Source organism: Sebastes umbrosus, chromosome 5, assembly GCF_015220745.1.
Source record: "Sebastes umbrosus isolate fSebUmb1 chromosome 5, fSebUmb1.pri, whole genome shotgun sequence".
Lineage (NCBI taxonomy): Eukaryota > Metazoa > Chordata > Actinopteri > Perciformes > Sebastidae > Sebastes > Sebastes umbrosus.
In genome coordinates this window covers 5,847,336-5,864,806 of record NC_051273.1, presented here as the reverse complement: position 1 = coordinate 5,864,806, position 17,471 = coordinate 5,847,336, and the positions used below count along the sequence as shown (strand labels likewise).

General features: G+C 40.7%; 2 protein-coding genes across 3 annotated transcripts in view; both read left to right on the top strand.

Moving 5' to 3' along the window:
- Positions 1-17,471, top strand: part of rabgap1l (RAB GTPase activating protein 1-like) — a 149,353-nt gene that overhangs the window by 54,484 nt on the left and 77,398 nt on the right. The window lies entirely within an intron of this gene.
- On the top strand, positions 1,407-12,112 carry gpr52 (G protein-coupled receptor 52). The gene has a single exon (XM_037769845.1). It carries the CDS (start codon positions 6,504-6,506, stop codon positions 7,623-7,625), a length of 1,122 nt encoding a protein of 373 aa, XP_037625773.1. The 5' UTR covers positions 1,407-6,503; the 3' UTR covers positions 7,626-12,112.

Below are 17,471 nucleotides of genomic sequence, written 5' to 3'. Positions count from 1 at the left end.
AGTAGTTGTAGCACAGGCTGCATACTTTGGCTTTAGGCCCTTTTGCCATCACATGTCATTCTTGTAACCAAATTTATTATGCAATGAATTAATAAAATGGCCACTAAGGCACTCATTAGATGTAGAAATTAGCAATCACCAAATATATGGGAAGCATAAAAAATGTGTTATTATCATTATCCAACATTAATCAAGAATGACATGACTCTGCGTAATTAAGCATAACACATTACGCCTCAGCTAAGTAGGCAATACTTGTATCTGCATTCTCAGTACCCGTGGTGGTGTCGGGAATACGGTAATACTTACCAAAACAAAAGTACAGATAGACGGCAGTTTTGCAAAAACAGAGCGTGACTGATGCGGACAAAACACAAGAAGAGGAAATGGAAAGCAGCAGTGCAGGTCTGCATCTCCCTCCCAAGATCTGAAGAATATGTGTGTTCTTGCACCTTGTCATTTTAGTTTGGTCACACCAAGGCAAAGCAGTGAGATTACAAGCTTCTTCTACCGAGACCAGCTTTGGACTGGGGTAATTTAGTTTGCCTTAAAAGAAATTTGGACCTCTGATAAATACTGGAGGGACTTCAGACACAAATTTGGCAAACATCCCACAAGCGGTTGCATTAAAATTTGTATTGGTGTGACAATATACTGTACATCCGCTGGTCATTTGGATCACTGAACAATGTTTCATTATATAATATCACTGACTGCTTCACTTTTGCATTATTCCGCATATTTACATATATAATGCAGTCATCTGCAACTTTGCAGCGCCTGCTAGTCTTGAAGTAGGAAAGAGCATTTATCTTTTACCTGCTTCTCTGTAAGTTTCAATCCAGGAACCTGTGAAGGTCTTGTACAGCCACGACTTTATAATGTCATCAAACCAGGGCTTACAATACTGGCTGTCCCTTGTCAACGGTCAAGACCAAGGCTGACTACTGTAAGAGTTTACATGGCCACCAGGTTCTGTAATAACCATAGACTGTATATAAAAAGTGGATGTAGTCACTGTGATGTCACCCATTGGTTTGCGGACTGCTGTTTTGAAGCCTCAAGTTCTGCATTTTGGCCGTCGCCATCTTATTATCTCAAGGTAGCCACGCACTAAAGCATCCCCTGCTTTATGGTCTATTTGACTCTAAATGGGACCATAATTTACTAATTGAACAACATACTGTATTGAGGAAGACTTGAAACCAAGCGATTGAGACCATAAACTCATGTTTACAATGTTTACTGAGGTAATAAATCAAGTGAAAAGTAGGGTCATTTTCTCATAGACTTCTATACAATCAGACTTCTTTTTGCAACCAGAAGAGTCGCCCCCTGCTGGCTATTAGAAAGAATGCAAGTTTAAGGCACTTCAGCATTGGCTTCCCTTTTCAGACCCGGAGATTGCCCACTGGTAATAACCTTTCTGACTTGTTTGAAGAACATCCGATCGCCTATTTGTACAGACAGGCCTTGGATTAACTTTTCGTGTTATCTTTGAGTGTGAGGTTATACATTTGTTTTGTTTATATTGATTGAGCACTTGTGATGCTTGCTCTAGAAAGGTGCTGCACATTTAAACTTTACTCACTGAATTACTTAGTCACCTTGTCCTGGTAAAATGTCCTTGAACAAGATGGGGAACCTCCTTCTTCCTTTATCCCTGTACTGTAAATTGCTGTGGATAAGCCCATCAGCTAAACACCTGTAATGTAGATGTAAACTCCCTACTTATGCCAACACGTTGCTGTTGAGACTGGAATCAGCAGGAGCCCAGGGGTGGAGGAGGGTGGGATGCTGGGAAGCAGTGAAAGGTGAATCAGCCTCCACCTTTGTTTCCAAGTGGCCCCGCTGGCTTTGTTTTGGAGCAGAATGAATTATTAACGGTGGCCTTCTGGTCGTGTTTTTCATCAGTGTCCACCTCCAAAGGTAAAGAGCACTGTGCTGAGAGATCTCCATTGACTGGCTCCTTCCATCGTGACAGCACAACTGTCTACTTTTTTTTTCAATCTTCACTTTGTCTGTCTTTATTTTTAGTTTTCCTTTCTTTCTGACCCCTCTCTCTGTTTTTCCATCACACTGTTTCTCTTGAATGGCCAAATTAACCAACACAGGTGCTGAAGAATATCTGCTCTCCATGACAATGAAAGAGCCGTCCTTCTGCATGGCAGACTACCTTGTACTCCAGTTCACAATCATATTGTATGAAACACACTGTGTTAAACCTTAAAAGGATAATTCCACTTCACCTAAATTGAATAATCTCTCATAAACATTAGTTAACAGACAATAAATCTCAAGCATAACACCTGTAAATCACTTTTTAGTATGCTTGTGAATCGGTGTCTCAACAGTGAATTATTTAGATTTTTCAAGTCGGTGAACCGTAAAGTGGGTCAGGAATGACTTCCCAATATAGTAATCATTAGATGTACACCTGCAGTGATGTGAGGTAATACTTATTCTTCTGCAAATTGTCACAGACAGCAAATGTTTTGATTTATATGTTATTCAAAAACTAGAGACAAAAACTAATGTTTCTATTATTTTACAAAATGTAGTGATACTATTTTTTATTGATGTCAATCAACGTTTAATATATTATTGTTGACAAACTGGAAAAACTATAAACACAAAATAGAAGTTTGAGTATCCTGTATTCTGAATCAGAAACAGAAATACTTTTTTTAGTCCCCAAGGGAAATTGAGATGTTGCTGTTGCTCTTATGTAAAAGCATAAAGAAATATAAGAAAAATAGAAATAATGGAGTATGTAAAATGTAAATTATGTACATAATGCTACAATATCTAAGTATAAATAAATAAGAAAAATAAGAAAGGAGAAATATGTACATCAAACCCACAATAGTGCAAATAAGAAATAAATAAGAATATTTCTTGATGAATAAAATAAAAATGAATAAAATACAATAAATGTTTCCCCTTATAGCGAGGTTATCTGAACTGCAGATACAGAGAGTAAAGAACATTTTTTGTGAAATAATGATCTTTACACCAAGATGCATCTAGGCAGTCTTTTAAGTTAAATTCCAGCGGCTACTACTGCCTCCATATTTAAGGTCAACGAGTCTGTGTGAGGCATTTTCATTGGCTTGAATGCTGTCATAAACAGGTGTATTAAAGGATTGGATTGGCTGCATGCCACCTTTTTCCTGTATAATATTCTTACATGGTATTACATCTTCCTCAAGGACACTCAGTCAGGTCTGATCAGCCATTGTGTTTGTGTGTGTGTGTGTGTGTGTGTGTGTGAATGGCTCTTCTTCTGGAAAACACATTCCCTTGTTGTTGTAGTTCAGATAACACATTTGGTTTTGCTCTGATGGTTTAATATGTGGCTTTCTGTCTTGATTTGACCAAGCGTTTTTCTAGAATTTAGTTTTGTCAAATTTGACACGTAGGTGAATATCACCATGTTTTCCTTTGTCCATCTGCAGTATACAGTATAAGTATACTTTGGAGGTTGACAGGATGTCAATATTTTTCCAGAAGGGATTTAGTTCTTGTCATGTTTGCTCCTTTCAAACAATCAAACCCCTCTGCTCTTCCTGGAAGAGGCCAGGTGCAGTGTTGTTTTCCAAAGTAGCCATTTTCCATCCAACTTGCAGACAGCCACTCCTCGTTGCCTCTAATTAGCTCTGATAGTTAAAAAACGAAGAAAAAGATATTGATAATTATCTTTTTGCAAGATTCTCCTGCCCGGCCACGCTGCTTGACAGTTTCTTTCCATCCGCCCCTTCTGCTTAGCCAATTTGCTGTCACTTGATCCTCTTTATCATCTGCCGGCCAGAGGATGCTCCCGACTGGCCGAAATGCCCGGCAACTGTAACTAAGGGGCAGGCATAACTGTGCTAAGCTTTTGGTTAAAAATAAAGAATAAATAAAGTATCCAGAAGAACCTGGAGCCGGGCTGGATGAGAGAGAGGACTCATTTTACTGGGGTTAATTATCCAAGATGTTTCATGGGATTATGGAGGTTGAGTGTCATCTATTCATGAACATTATATACTAATGTATTTAAGAAAGTGGCGAGCTCAGGCTGACACTAACAGCAATCGTCTTTCCCTCGTCCCCCAAAGTAGAGACAGCATAACGGGTGACTCATGTGTCGTGAAATGTATATTTTGCTATTTTTTGCTGTGATATTTTATCTCATGTTATATTTTCAATGCTGTTGGTTGTTTTCATGTAGGAATTAAATAGACCTGGGTGTTTATTTTTACACACTGGGGCTAGGTAAATGAATGGAGGAGGGAGATTGAGGGGAAGAAGTGGGACTAAAACAGTGAAGGAAAGAAAGGAGGGGGGTGTGGGGGCTTTAGTTAATAGAAAACCCGACTGAGAGAGATAAGTAATATGTAAAGAGGAAATGTATCCAAATTTACCTCTGGGAGAAAGCCAGAGTGAGAGACAGAATAATGTGGCAGGGAGCCTCAGGTGCAGCTGGGATGGGAGGAGGCGGGGCAATGAGGGAGAAGCTGAGGGAGAGAGAGCGAGAAAGAGGGAGGGTTCATGTGTGTGTGTGTGTGTGTGTGGAAAGAGAGAGAGGTTGAGTGTGCAAGCTAGAGAGATTGTGTGGAGAGGGAGGGAGGGAAGTGTAAGCCAGTCACAGCATCTCTCCTTCTCACTGCACCAGGGCTGAGGGACTCTTCGTCCCCTCGCTTCCCTCGCTGCAGATTTAACTCATTTCCATCAGCGCAGTCATCTCTTTTTTTTTTCTTGCTTTTTACTTGCTGCTTTTGACAGATGCATTGCATTCATCTCTTTCTGTATGCCAGGATCTAAGGATTTATTTATCAAAAGCGTGGGTTGTCCTGTTTTAACGGAATTAAAAGGGGGACGTTTGCAGAGGACAGTGCTTGAAACTGGAACTCTGACTGGGACATGGTCTTTTTTTAATGCTGCTGGAGTGGATTCCCTTTTTGTTGCGCTGCCGGTGTTTTGTTCAGGACGACATACATACTGAGAGAGGAGTTGTAGGACCCCATTCCTCTACAACTAAACACAGCGCATACTTCAAAGGACTAAAGCAAGTTAGAAAATCTATGGTTGCATTAAGCACTTGAGGAGGTGCTAAGCCTCCCCAGCCAATGCTTCCGAATGTCACAACAAAAATGCAAGTAACACGTTTATGGGATGAATAGATGGATTTCCGGTTGATCCCCACACCCCTCTCTGCAAGTGTCTGCCATAGGATTGCGGAGGAGTCAAAGCGAGAGGAGCGCTGAGCTATTCAGCTGGCCTCTCATTGCTCCAGGAGAGTCCTTCCACCTGCCTGCATGGGAGTCTTACATTCAACACTTTTCATCAGCTACTGGACTTTTACATTTGTTTGTCTTTCGCGACTTGCAGTCCAGAACACTGAGAGGCAAGTTTGCACATTCGGATTAAAACTTTAAATCACTTTAATAGCAAAACTCATCCAGACATTTTGACGCACATTTTTTTTTTTTTTTTTTTACTTCATTCTGCCGAGGGATGCCTTGTCAACACATTTCCCCCCCAAGCGCCGTGTGTGCTGAGAGAGCTGTGACATTATCTCCTGCGGAGATCCCCATGTTGTTCTAGCCTGTGTCTGTGTTTTGATTCAGACAATAGCTGGGCATGCATGGGCTCCAGACACTGACCAGAGGACCACCAAAATAAGGGAAGCCTGCTGTTACATTGTAAACACACTAGCACCCATGGCACAGTGAAACTTTGGATTTAATTGAAGGGTTGCTTTGCAGAGATGGATGTAATTTTTTTCCCAGACTTTGGTAAACACCAAGACAGACTCCTAAGAAGCTTTTTTCTTTTGAAAGGTAACTGCACTCAGTAAATTTCAACTGATCTCTTGGAGTGAAATGGGAGCTATATGCTGCTTATTTATTTGATCTCCTGTGAGGATCTGTGAAGAGCGCAGAGCATTGTGCTTTGCTTCATGCTTTAACCTCTTTGTATGGTGTCCTCCCTCGCATCTTCTGTGCTCTCTGCCCTTGTACGGACAGCTTATGCCCTCAGCCTCCCGGTGGCAACCCTCATTAGGATCAGGAGATGAGGCCACAGACTGGCAGGCAAAGCAGCAGGGATACTCGCCTTTGGGATAGATGCTGGCCACAGCACTAATGCTACCCTGCTACTCTGGTTTACTGAAGAAGTGCCGGTTTTTTTTTCTCTCTACTCCTGACTGTTACCCACCCACTACTTTCACTAACCATGAGTGATTGGAAAAGGAGAGCTAAACGGGTTGTCCTACCCGCCCAGAGGCTGTATTGATTTTCCTCCAGTCAGTGTTCATTTGATTGAGACCCAGCTATGTAAGCGTAAGGTGAAAGAGAGAGTGAGTGTGTTAGAGAGAGTATTGAGCTCGGTTAACTGAAGAAGGCTGCAGACACCGCGCTGTAGAGCGGGTGGGGGGGCAGGCAGTTCTCCAGTTTCAGGCCAGCTGCCTTATGGGTGACACACCACAAACCTGACCCACCTGGACAGCACCCAGAACAATGAACCAGTCTGAACTGACAACGGACCCGGTGCTCACTGCCAACAGCAGTCATGGAGACTTCTTTCCTGGCAGGGCCGGCAACCACTCGTGTCCCTTGGGCTGGGGGCTGAACGAAGGCCTAGAGGCTTGCGTCCTGGAGACTGCTGTCATTGTACTTCTGACAGTACTTATTATTGCAGGGAACCTGACGGTGATCTTCGTGTTCCACTGTGCCCCCCTGCTACACCACTACACCACCAGCTACTTCATCCAGACCATGGCCTATGCTGACCTGCTGGTGGGTCTTAGCTGCCTGGTGCCCACCCTGTCTCTACTCCACTACCCAGCAGGTGTCCAGGAGCCCATCACATGCCAGGTCTTCAGCTACGTCATCTCCGTTCTGAAGAGCGTTTCAATGGCCTGCTTGGCTTGTATCAGTGTGGACCGCTACCTGGCTATAACTAAACCACTGTCTTACAACCAGCTGGTGACGCCATGCCGGCTACGAGGCTGCATCACTCTAATCTGGGTCTACTCTAGCCTGGTTTTCTTGCCCTCTTTCTTTGGGTGGGGTAAACCAGGCTATCATGGGGACATTTTTGAGTGGTGCGCTCACTCGTGGCCCACCTCTGCCCTCTTTACGGGCTTTGTGGTGTGTTTGCTCTACGCGCCCGCTGCACTCGTGGTTTGTTTTACCTATTACCATATCTTTCGCATTTGCCAGCAGCACAACAGGGACATCAGTGAACGGCGGGCACGTTTCCCCAGCCAGGAGATGGAGGCTGGTGAGGGGGGCGGAGGCGGCGGGCATCACGGAGGGCACGGACCAGATCGGCGCTATGCGATGGTGCTGTTCCGCATCACCAGCGTTTTCTATATGCTTTGGCTGCCCTACATAATCTACTTCCTGCTAGAGAGCTCCCATGTGCTTGATAGCCCTGCCCTCTCCTTCATCACCACCTGGCTGGCTATTAGCAACAGCTTTTGCAACTGTGTCATCTACAGCCTGTCTAATAGTGTGTTCCGCCTGGGCATGCGTAGGCTCTCGCAGACGATTTGCTCCTTCAGCCACTGTGCGGCCGATGACAGGGACTTTGGGGAGCCTAAACCGAGGAAGAGGGCAAACTCGTGCTCCATCTGAAGGGATGACTTTTACAGGATGAGGATACTGCTGGAATCCATGAATGGGGAACGTGAATCTTAACAAGCTTAGCAGCTTGTTAACTTTCAGTAACATTGGCAGGGCTTAACCAAACAGAAAACAATTTCTGTTGTACCAGCCTGTCAGCTGACACCAGTGACATTGCCTTGGTCACAATAAACCATGGTTTATTGCATTACAAGCTTCTCAAGGAGATGGTGCAGTGTCTAAACAGAGAGATTTAAAGAGATGGGCACTCTGTGATGGCTGTTATTCTGTGGTATGTGACTTGGCTGTGGATCATATAGAAAGTAGTCTCCCCATGGCTTTCTTTGCCTTTACATCTCTCTGTATGTCATCAGCCAGGTCAGACATAGTGGGAAGACAAAATTGTAAAAGATTCACAAATAGCTCCTCAGACATCAAATGTGACCACACTATTTCATGGCTGTTAAACTTTGTCAGTGGCTGTGAATTGGATCGACCTTCTATTCGATGTCTCTGTGCTTTCTGTCGTTAGGAGAGACTAGATAACCCACACATAGTCGTGCTCATACACCTGTTTAAAGGTTGTAAATGAATATTTGACTTTTTAGCTGTATAAACCCACACGGTGACAATGACGACAGCCATTATGCTGCTGATAAATAACAGATGGCGTATGGCCTTGACTGTTTTCTAAAGGAAAGTGCGCAGTCCATTTCTAGTGAAGTATTTTGTGTTGAGTCTGTAAACATGATGTGAGCAGGAGAGCGATGCAAAAAAGTCATGATGTACTGGTCAGGTGTTCTGGCACATTTTTTTCTATTATCAGAGTGATGGCCAATGAAATTTGGATAAAGTTTACTTTAAAACATAATACATAATGTAACAGTGGACAGTAAAACATGCTCCTACATCACAGCATTAGACCAAGGACTGCAAAAATATCAAAACTTGTAAAAGGAGTGTTGAAACCTTTAAATCAAAATCCCCAAAACGAGAATAAAGTTTTCACTTGACTCAACATGATTACTAATCTATGATGTAGGTGGTCAAATTATCAATACATTTAAGGCATTCCCTACTGCCGTAGTGTGACCTATATCAAATTTTCCACGGATGACATGCTGCTTTCATTGTTTACCAATTTAAATATTAACTGATTATAGTCAGTTACCACCAATTGTTTGGTGCACCCCCTACTAAAAAGCACCTTATTTCCAGAATCAAAGGTGTCGGTTTGACACTGAGGCCTTTATATTGAAGACAGTGAACTGATGCTCTCAGCTTAGAGTTTTTTCCCAAGGTCCACTCTTTGCGCTTATGAAATAGCCCATCAGCACCACCAGCATTCCCACCATTGGTGTGGCATTCCTGATATGGCTGTGTTATGAGTATTCTGCTAACAGTTTGATGCATGAGTGCTCATGACAGCCATTTCTAACCAGCAAATAAATATTACACCCCCCCTTCCCTCCGTACTGTATATGTAGGGCCATATACTGGATAGTGAACAAACAACAGAATTTGAATTATCTAATTTTTCCCATTATTATTTATTTTGCAAAAGGGTTAGTTTAGAAACTGAATTCTGTAATTGAGCTGACTTGAGGATATCTGAATGTTGCTTTTTTACCCGCTCAAAAACCTCCCTGAGTCACATGGGCAAGAAAAAATAGTGTAGACCTGAATATGTAGGCTGGTTTCGGGTGCTTTGCATCAGTGACACAGTTATCTTTGTTAAAGATGATAGTGGATTTCATTTCCCAGCAGCGGTGGACAGAGGCTCAGGTTAATGTGATCTGATCTGTCTGGAGGTCGCTGTGAGGTTAAAACTTAACTGATCTGAAATTACATGCTTAGTTGTGATAAAGGTTTAAGGCTATCAGTAGCTTATCTTGTGGAGTTTTTTTTTAAACTATTGGTCCGGACAATCCTCATTAATTTTAATTTGCCCCGCTCTCTTTCAGTTCTACCAATTCTGTTGCTAATCTAAAAAAGTTACCGCCCTCAAATTACAGGCCTCAATGTCTTACATACTCCTCAGTGCTTTTGTAAGTGACCACAGAAGTTAGTGTGCTCTTCTCACAGGGTCCAACCTAACTGGGAATCACACTGTAAATTTAGTTGAGCTTGTTGAATTTTCCTTATCTTTTTTCATGATGTCAGTGCCCAAGCAACAGATGGCTGTGTTGGAGAGTATAGGTGTTAGAAATGGAGTCCTTAATGGATTTTTTATGGGCTTCTTATTGGAGATAACTCCATTCTGCAAATAAAATACAATTTTGTTCTTTTACTGTGCCCATTCCAGCTTGGTAAATCTAAAGACTGTTCCCCAATCTGGGGCTTTTGATATACAAAGTTCAGATGATGTGTGTTGTTAAAGCAACCCACAAACTGCCATTGGTTATGATTCCCATCTCTTGCGACAGCACATTAGTATACAGAAGTCATTCCAGTCAATCTACCTTGTACATTCCCTTGATCACTGGATCAGTGTCAAAGCATAATTCGTTCCACATGAATACAGCCACGTACTATAGCCAATAACTGATACTCATTTCCCTCTTTGCTCATGTAGTGTCATCTGTGGTTTAGGCCTTGCTTGTCGTGTATGTGTGTCCATGCTAGAAACCAAGTGACACAGCAAACCCAGCCCCTCGATATTGTAACTGCTTAACGGTAGCCCGTGTAAGTCATTCCTCATTTTAAAGCTGCATTTAGTGATTTTTGAACACAAGGGGCAGAAAGACTCTAAGCCTTTAGCTTATTATATATTAGTGGCAAGACATTTGCTTCTTCACATCCAGCAAAAACAGAGCTACTTGATCATTCCATTCAAGAGTCTTTCTGGCCATTCTGATGAATGTAAGTACAATATTGTTTTTTAAGCCAAGGTTTGGTAAACCAACATCACCAACAGAAAAATATCTGTCTCGTTTAGGTTATCTACATGCTCCACTTTCTTTACCAGCCATTCACTCATTTACTTTGGCGCTCTGCAGTTTTGCATGAGTTAGGTAGCCCACAGTCAACTTGAAATGATCACGTGCTGGGAGTGCCTGCTCATCTTGTAATGTATGTGCCAGCATTGTTTTGGTTTTGTTGGTTCAAACAACTAAGATAACCAAATCCGTGAGGTAAAAGCAGCTGTGTAAAAGCTGCAATATTGATTCTTAGCGGGATCATCTGCGGTCATCACCCTTTAACATAATCAGGAGTTGTTTGAGTCAGTGTTAGTATAAAAAAATATTGCTTTATGCAGCTTTAACGCATTACAGATTGTTCTGTATACGTGCCTAAAGATGTTATTTTGTAGGAAAAGTGAAAAAAAGATGTTGAGAAGTATTTACTGTTACATGGACATGCTGCACTTTTTAAAACATTTTCCAGCTACATGAACATACCTTGTGACCGCGTACACATCTGAAGGTACATTGCTGTTGGATTCATTTTCCGTGACTTTGTAATAGTTCAGATGGTCAAGTCATTAATTTATCACAGTCGATCTGACTTCTGCCTTCAAGTGGGTACATGTTCTACTATCTGACGTCTGCATCATACCTGTAAGATAAGAGGAGACAGCAGATTTGTCGAAGTCTTGTGAATGCCCTTCTTTAGCCATATGACCTGGCATATATGAGGAATAGCAGTAGGGAACCACAGCATAGCCGTGTCAAATACTAGACTTACGATGATATTCTTTTTATTTCGATAGCTCGTGTTTTTTGATGCTCCTTTGGAGCATAGTGCAGTGGGTTAGTAGAAGAAATGTATAAGGTCTGAATTAGTGCTGTATTATCTTCACAATGTGGTGACAAACAACTAAATAACAAACTGTATAACACGGAAGAAAGCAAAGTTCTGTAATAGCCTAAAATAAAATAGCTCAGTTGTTACCATTTAATGTAAAATTTGGAATATACCATTCAAGTGGAGATTATAGTATTTGCACAAATATTCATTCCTTTGGTGGACTTTTTGTAGCGGGTTATGTGAAATGGGTGTCTTGGCTCAAGGTTTCAAAAATCCAAGAGCCACTGAATGAATATTTAAAGAAAATAAATTGTTTATATGTGTCTGTATTACACTGACCAAACTGAAGTGGTAGAAAATCAAAACTGTTAACTTGTTCAAACAAGTCATCTTTGGTTTCATTGATCGAGTCTTTTAGTAAAAAAGAGTTTTATTAATTACAGGATAATATGTATTTATTTATTAAGTTATGTTTAAACCTTTACACAATATACTGTATATGAGTATACTGTATGTAAAGTGTGTGTATCTGTTTTTAATCTGCTGTACAGCCAAAAAAATCAGACAAATTCTGACAAAGGTATGGCGCACCCATTTGTGTTAAATCAACTAGGCTGCTGATGTTTTGAGTAGGAGGCAGAGTGTGTGAAATTACATAGTATCTATTTTTTTATTTTGAAATTTTGTCAAAGACTATGGTTTTGTCGTTGCTGCCAACCCAATAAAGGTGAAAATAGTAGACATCTGCACATCTGTGTAGTTGCTTTTGTGAAATGTGTGTGCTTCTGTAGCAACACTCACCAGTTAGCCAGCTTTCATTCATAACCAGTACTCTCTGCTAAATGCAGTACCTGTGAGTATTTCTGGACATTATTTGTCATTGTTTTGTGTTGGTAATTGATTTACAATAATAAATATATACATACATTTCCAGATAGCAAGCATTTGCCCAGTCACATGTTGATAAGAGTATTAAATACTTGACAAATCTCGCTTTAAAGTACATTTTGAACAGATAAAAAATGTGATAATAATGTGTCCCAGCAATGAAATTTTGGATATTTGGATTGATGCACTAATGTAGCACTCGTCAGGCATCAGGCAGTGGTAACAGATTTTTATAGACGGATGGCCAAAAACATGTCCTAATCTCGTCTACAGCAGATTCATGTTGGCATCATAAAGCCTGGAAATGAGCTTAACGAAAACCTCATGTATTCATTTTACTTAATACCATTTCCTATTGCATATTATATAGAAAGAATGCAAGTTTAAGGCACTTCCACATTGGCTTCACTTTTCAGACCCGGAGGTTACTGCCTGGTGTATATGCGTCATGATGTAAATCTCGGTCCAATGAGCAGATCAAATGTTTAAGCCACATGGCCCCTCCGTGGAGAGAGAGAATCATGGATAAAAATTGTCACCCTATAATTTCACAGCCATTTATCAGAGAATGAAGCCCAAAAATGGGGACTCTATTGTCATTTTGCTATTGATCATATACAGTATCCGTCCAAAGTTCTGCCCCTGACGGTTGCTCCAGCTCAGTTATGAACAAATTAAAGATTTATTTCATTTTCCTCTGAGCCAGCCGATGGCTGGTCAGGTGGCATTTGCTAACAACTCTGCAGCAGTGTAGCCTTTTCCTTTTGTGTCATTGGGAGTTAATGCCCACCATCATGCCCTCTCTCTGTGTGAATAGTATCCTCATTATAGAGCCTGATCCCTTGTTCTTGGTCTTAAATTGGCCTTTGAAAATTCATACGCTCAACCTTTTGGACTCCAGACGAGCTCTAAAACAGCCATAACCCCAGCGAGTAGCTTAAGGACTAGCAAGAGGAGATAGAAGGAGGTATTGAAAGAAAACTGAATGTATGAACAGCAGATCATGGAAAGGAACGGGTTGGAGAGAGAAAAGGTGGCAAGATAGGTGAAATGGTTTAGTAGACTACCTGAATGAGAAGAACAAGATGATAGAGAGAAGCAGTATCAGGAGGGAGGAAGGTAGGGTGAAATAAAGGTGATAAGAGGAGGAGGGTTGGAGAAGGAGCAAGAGAGAAAGGATGACTATGAACAATGATTAGGAGGATATATGCAGTTTCACGCTCATTTCAAAAACGCTGGTAAGATATATTTCAGTAAAATTTTAAAAAAGTTGAAAAAGGTTATTAAAAGTTATTTGTTTCGTGTAGTTTTATATTAGGGCTGTCATTAAAATATTAAACACGATTAATCACAAATGAATCACACATTTTTTTATCTGTTCAAAATGTGCCTCGAAGGGAGATTTGTCAAGTATTTAATACTCTTATCGACATGGGAGTGGGCAAAAATGCTTGCTTTTTGCAAATGTATGTATATATTTATCATTAGAAATCAATTATACTTCATTCACATACTGTATCTTGAGGTCAAAGGTCAAGGGACCCCTTTGAAAATGGCCATGCTAGTTTTTCCTCGCCAAATTTTAACATAAGTTTGGAGCGTTATTTAACGTCCTTCGCGACAAGCTAGTATGACATGGTTGGTACTAATGAATTCCTCAGGTTTTCTAGTTTCATCTTCACTCTAACTTTAAAACTGAGCCTGCTACAACCCAAAACTTGCAAGTTACTTTAATGAGATAAAGAAATTAGTGGCGTTAAAACAAATTTACGTTATCGCATTAACTTTGATAGCCCTACTTTATACACAAACAACATTTGCAATACAAAATTAAAACATTACATTACCATAAAGGTTGCATGTGTGAGTATATCAGCACAAAAGAACCATTCTGAAATTGTTATTTATAGCGCTGTGAACTATTTGTATCGAGCTGTTTAAGCACAGCGCTACTGTATAAAAAATGCTCAGTGCATTATAAAAGGTTGTTGTATAGCACAAAGCCTTAATAGCTATTTTAATATACAATATTGAGTCATTTTATGTTGTGTTTGTGTTTTATTTTCATGCCAGCAACCATGTATAAGAGGAGGCATTTTTTGGATGCTTTACCAGTTTTGTTTCATATCTACTTTTGGAATGAAAATCTGTATATGTCTCTTCTACCCGAAAGCATTTCATCCACACCAATTATTCAGCCAAACCAAGAACAGCTTCCCGGTCCAAGCCTGCTCAATATTCATGGCCGGCACTAAATCAGGAATTCCCTTTTATTTCCACAAATGGCAGCACTCGCACTCACTTCCTCTTTCCCTTTCCATCCTGCCACTTTCCTCCTCCTCTTTCCGTCCTGATTGAGAAAGGACCACCTGACCGTCTTTTGAGGTGGGGAAGTCATAATTGGAGGGGAAGCCAGTTCCTGCCCCTGTGTGCTGCTCATGGTGGAGGCTTGCGGCGCCCACCAAAAGCCTTTGATGGCATAAGAATTATACACTCATGCATCCACACACCAACACACCCTCATACATCTTGCATGGCCTCAGTCAGTCTTTGAAAATGTGGGCTGCGACTGTGGCCTGATAGCTGACAGGTGTTGATCTAGGCACAGCTGATTGTGTGCTCTTACAGTATGTAGTGTTAAACATTTATATACCCATTATCAAGACTGAGGCTAAGACTCTAGTGGTTCTGTGAGGCTGTACTTAGGCACAGCAGTGCTTTGAGCTACATGTATGCTCCACATTTCATTACAATTATCCCAATAGCTGTCAAGACATTTCACTAAAAAACATAAATATCAACCTTACGGTGGTACAATGTCATGACAATCTATTTAATAGATATTTCAGTCTGCATTGAAGTGGTGGACCGACCAACTGTCATTGCCATCCGTAGAGCCTCCAGCTAAAATATGAGCATGCCTGCTCTTCTTCAGTACTAGCACATGCTCACACGTTCACCTTATAACCACAGTCTTCTACTGGCTATGTGGGGTTAATGTCTTAATTAAAAACACAATGAAGGTAAAGGTAGTTGTTGTGGGAAGGCAATTTCTTATTTTCAGTTTTCACAGCTGAGGATTTTCTGGTTACAAGCCGAGTGTGGTTGTGTTGCTCTGGGATTTCTTCTTTTGATGCCATCTTTGAATGTGCCGAAAGTTATCAGTTTAACAAACCAAATGCAAAAAAAAAACACGACATTTCAACACTTTTGTACAGTGCTTTGTAGAACAGTGTCCAAAAAGTTTGTTTGATTTTACTCCATGGTTATGAGGTGAAGCACTGCACCTGGAAACATAACAGAAATGGCCCTCATTATTACATTACACACACTTACTTCACTTATTCACAATCACGAACAAAAATTAAAAATATCAGGTTGCAATCAACTAGTGAGTGCATACTGTAGGTTTCAGTCAGTATCATGTTTGTAAGCCGAATATGTGTACTGTGTATTACGAGTTAGTCATGCCTCGTTTCCACACCGTTTTGTGTTGTGTCTATAGAGTGCATAGTGGTTCATACGGCTTTTAACAAAATAGTCACAAAAGTGCTAAACATGCCATCAAACTATTAACAACATTTTTTATAAATAGAGCTGTATTACATTCATCAATCATATTAATTTGCAGACGCACAGTGCATACGGTCTGTCGGTAATCTATCGCAAAAGTTGAAATTTTTCAATATACTCGAGGCAAATTACAGACGGAATAAAAAAGGATTGAATGAACTTACACAACATACACAGAGCTATGTTGAAACAAGGCATTATAAAGCATAGTAAATGTTGTCATTGATCATGGAAGCACACAGTGATGCTGCAGAAAGTTCCTGCAGTTTAATGAGAACACTGTGAGAGCCTCTCAGCAGAGCGTACAGTAGGGACTTGACATTTCAACCACATGGTATTTTTTTATTTTCTAAATGTTACTATCTCTCTAATCAGAGAAGTGTGTGCGGGAGCAAGACATTTTTTTGAAAAACTATCTCTCTAATCGCCATTGTTGCTAAGGGACAAAACGGTTGCAGGTTAAATCCCCATAGTGGACCTGAATCCTGTCAAAGTGCCCCGGAGCAATAAAAGGAACACTTACCTGCCTGCTCACTGCAGGGCGCCCTGGATAGGAACATTAGAAAATGCCTAAAATGTGGAATGTCTCATCAGCTGCTTTTCAGACTTCAGCTCTTTCATTTCACCTTTAGACCTGATGATTGCCATAGGTAGGCTTTCTATCCATCAGTGGCCACTTGACTGAGCGCTTTCTCTTCCATCTTGTCTAAGTGCTTCGACTCTCCCAAATGTGCTCATTGGTCTCACTGGTTGAAAGTAACGTTCAGCATTCCACTTTCAGTTTGAAAAGTCTGATTCTGCAATTTTTCGCTCTTTGTCCTCTTAGTCTCTGTTGCATAATTTGTTTTTGTCTGGAGTAACGCTGACTCCGCAAATAAGAAACCAATTTGTGAAATCCCACCTCGTGGCATCCCTATGGCCAGCGGCAACTATGAAAACCAATTTAGGTCAGGGTTGTTATTTGGCCTGTGATGGGACCACATTGTCTATGTTGCTGAATTGGCAGGTAATGGTTCTATCTGACTGGTCAGAAACTATTTTCTATTGTGACAACATGGGTCATTTTACCTTATTAAGGAATATTTGTTGTGTTTGCCACTTGACCTTCAAGAAAACTATATATTTAGGTATATTTCAACCTTGCGTATTTCCCATAAATATGTCAATTGAGATTAAACGGTGCTAAAATTGCACTCGCAACCTCCATTGTAGAGATTCAGGTAAATAAAGGACTTACACAAAACAAAATAAGGATGACTAACACAAGCCTCCAAGAGATTCTCAAAGAAACATGATTCATTTAAACACCTGTCTTTGAGTCCGACAAAACGTGGTACCCCGGAATGGCCATTATGGCTAACTGCATAGGGATTTAAAATTAGCTACTATATAGCGTCGCAATTTATGGGAAATATGCCAGATTGAAATATACTGGAATTAATTAATCAATGAGTTGTTTGGTCTATAATCTATATAATATATCTATGTGGACTTTTTTCTTTCAAAAATTACCTTAACCGATAAATTGATTATCAAATAGTTGGCAATTCATTCAATAGTTTACAACTAATTGATTAATTGTTGCAGCTCTAGTCAGATTTAGATTAAGGTGAAATTAGGGTAAATGTTAAAGGTAGCCGTGTTGCT

Excerpts from the sequence above, each read along its gene's own strand:
- gpr52 (XM_037769845.1), top strand. The coding sequence starts at position 6,504 with ATGAACCAGTCTGAACTGACAACGGACCCGGTGCTCACTGCCAACAGC.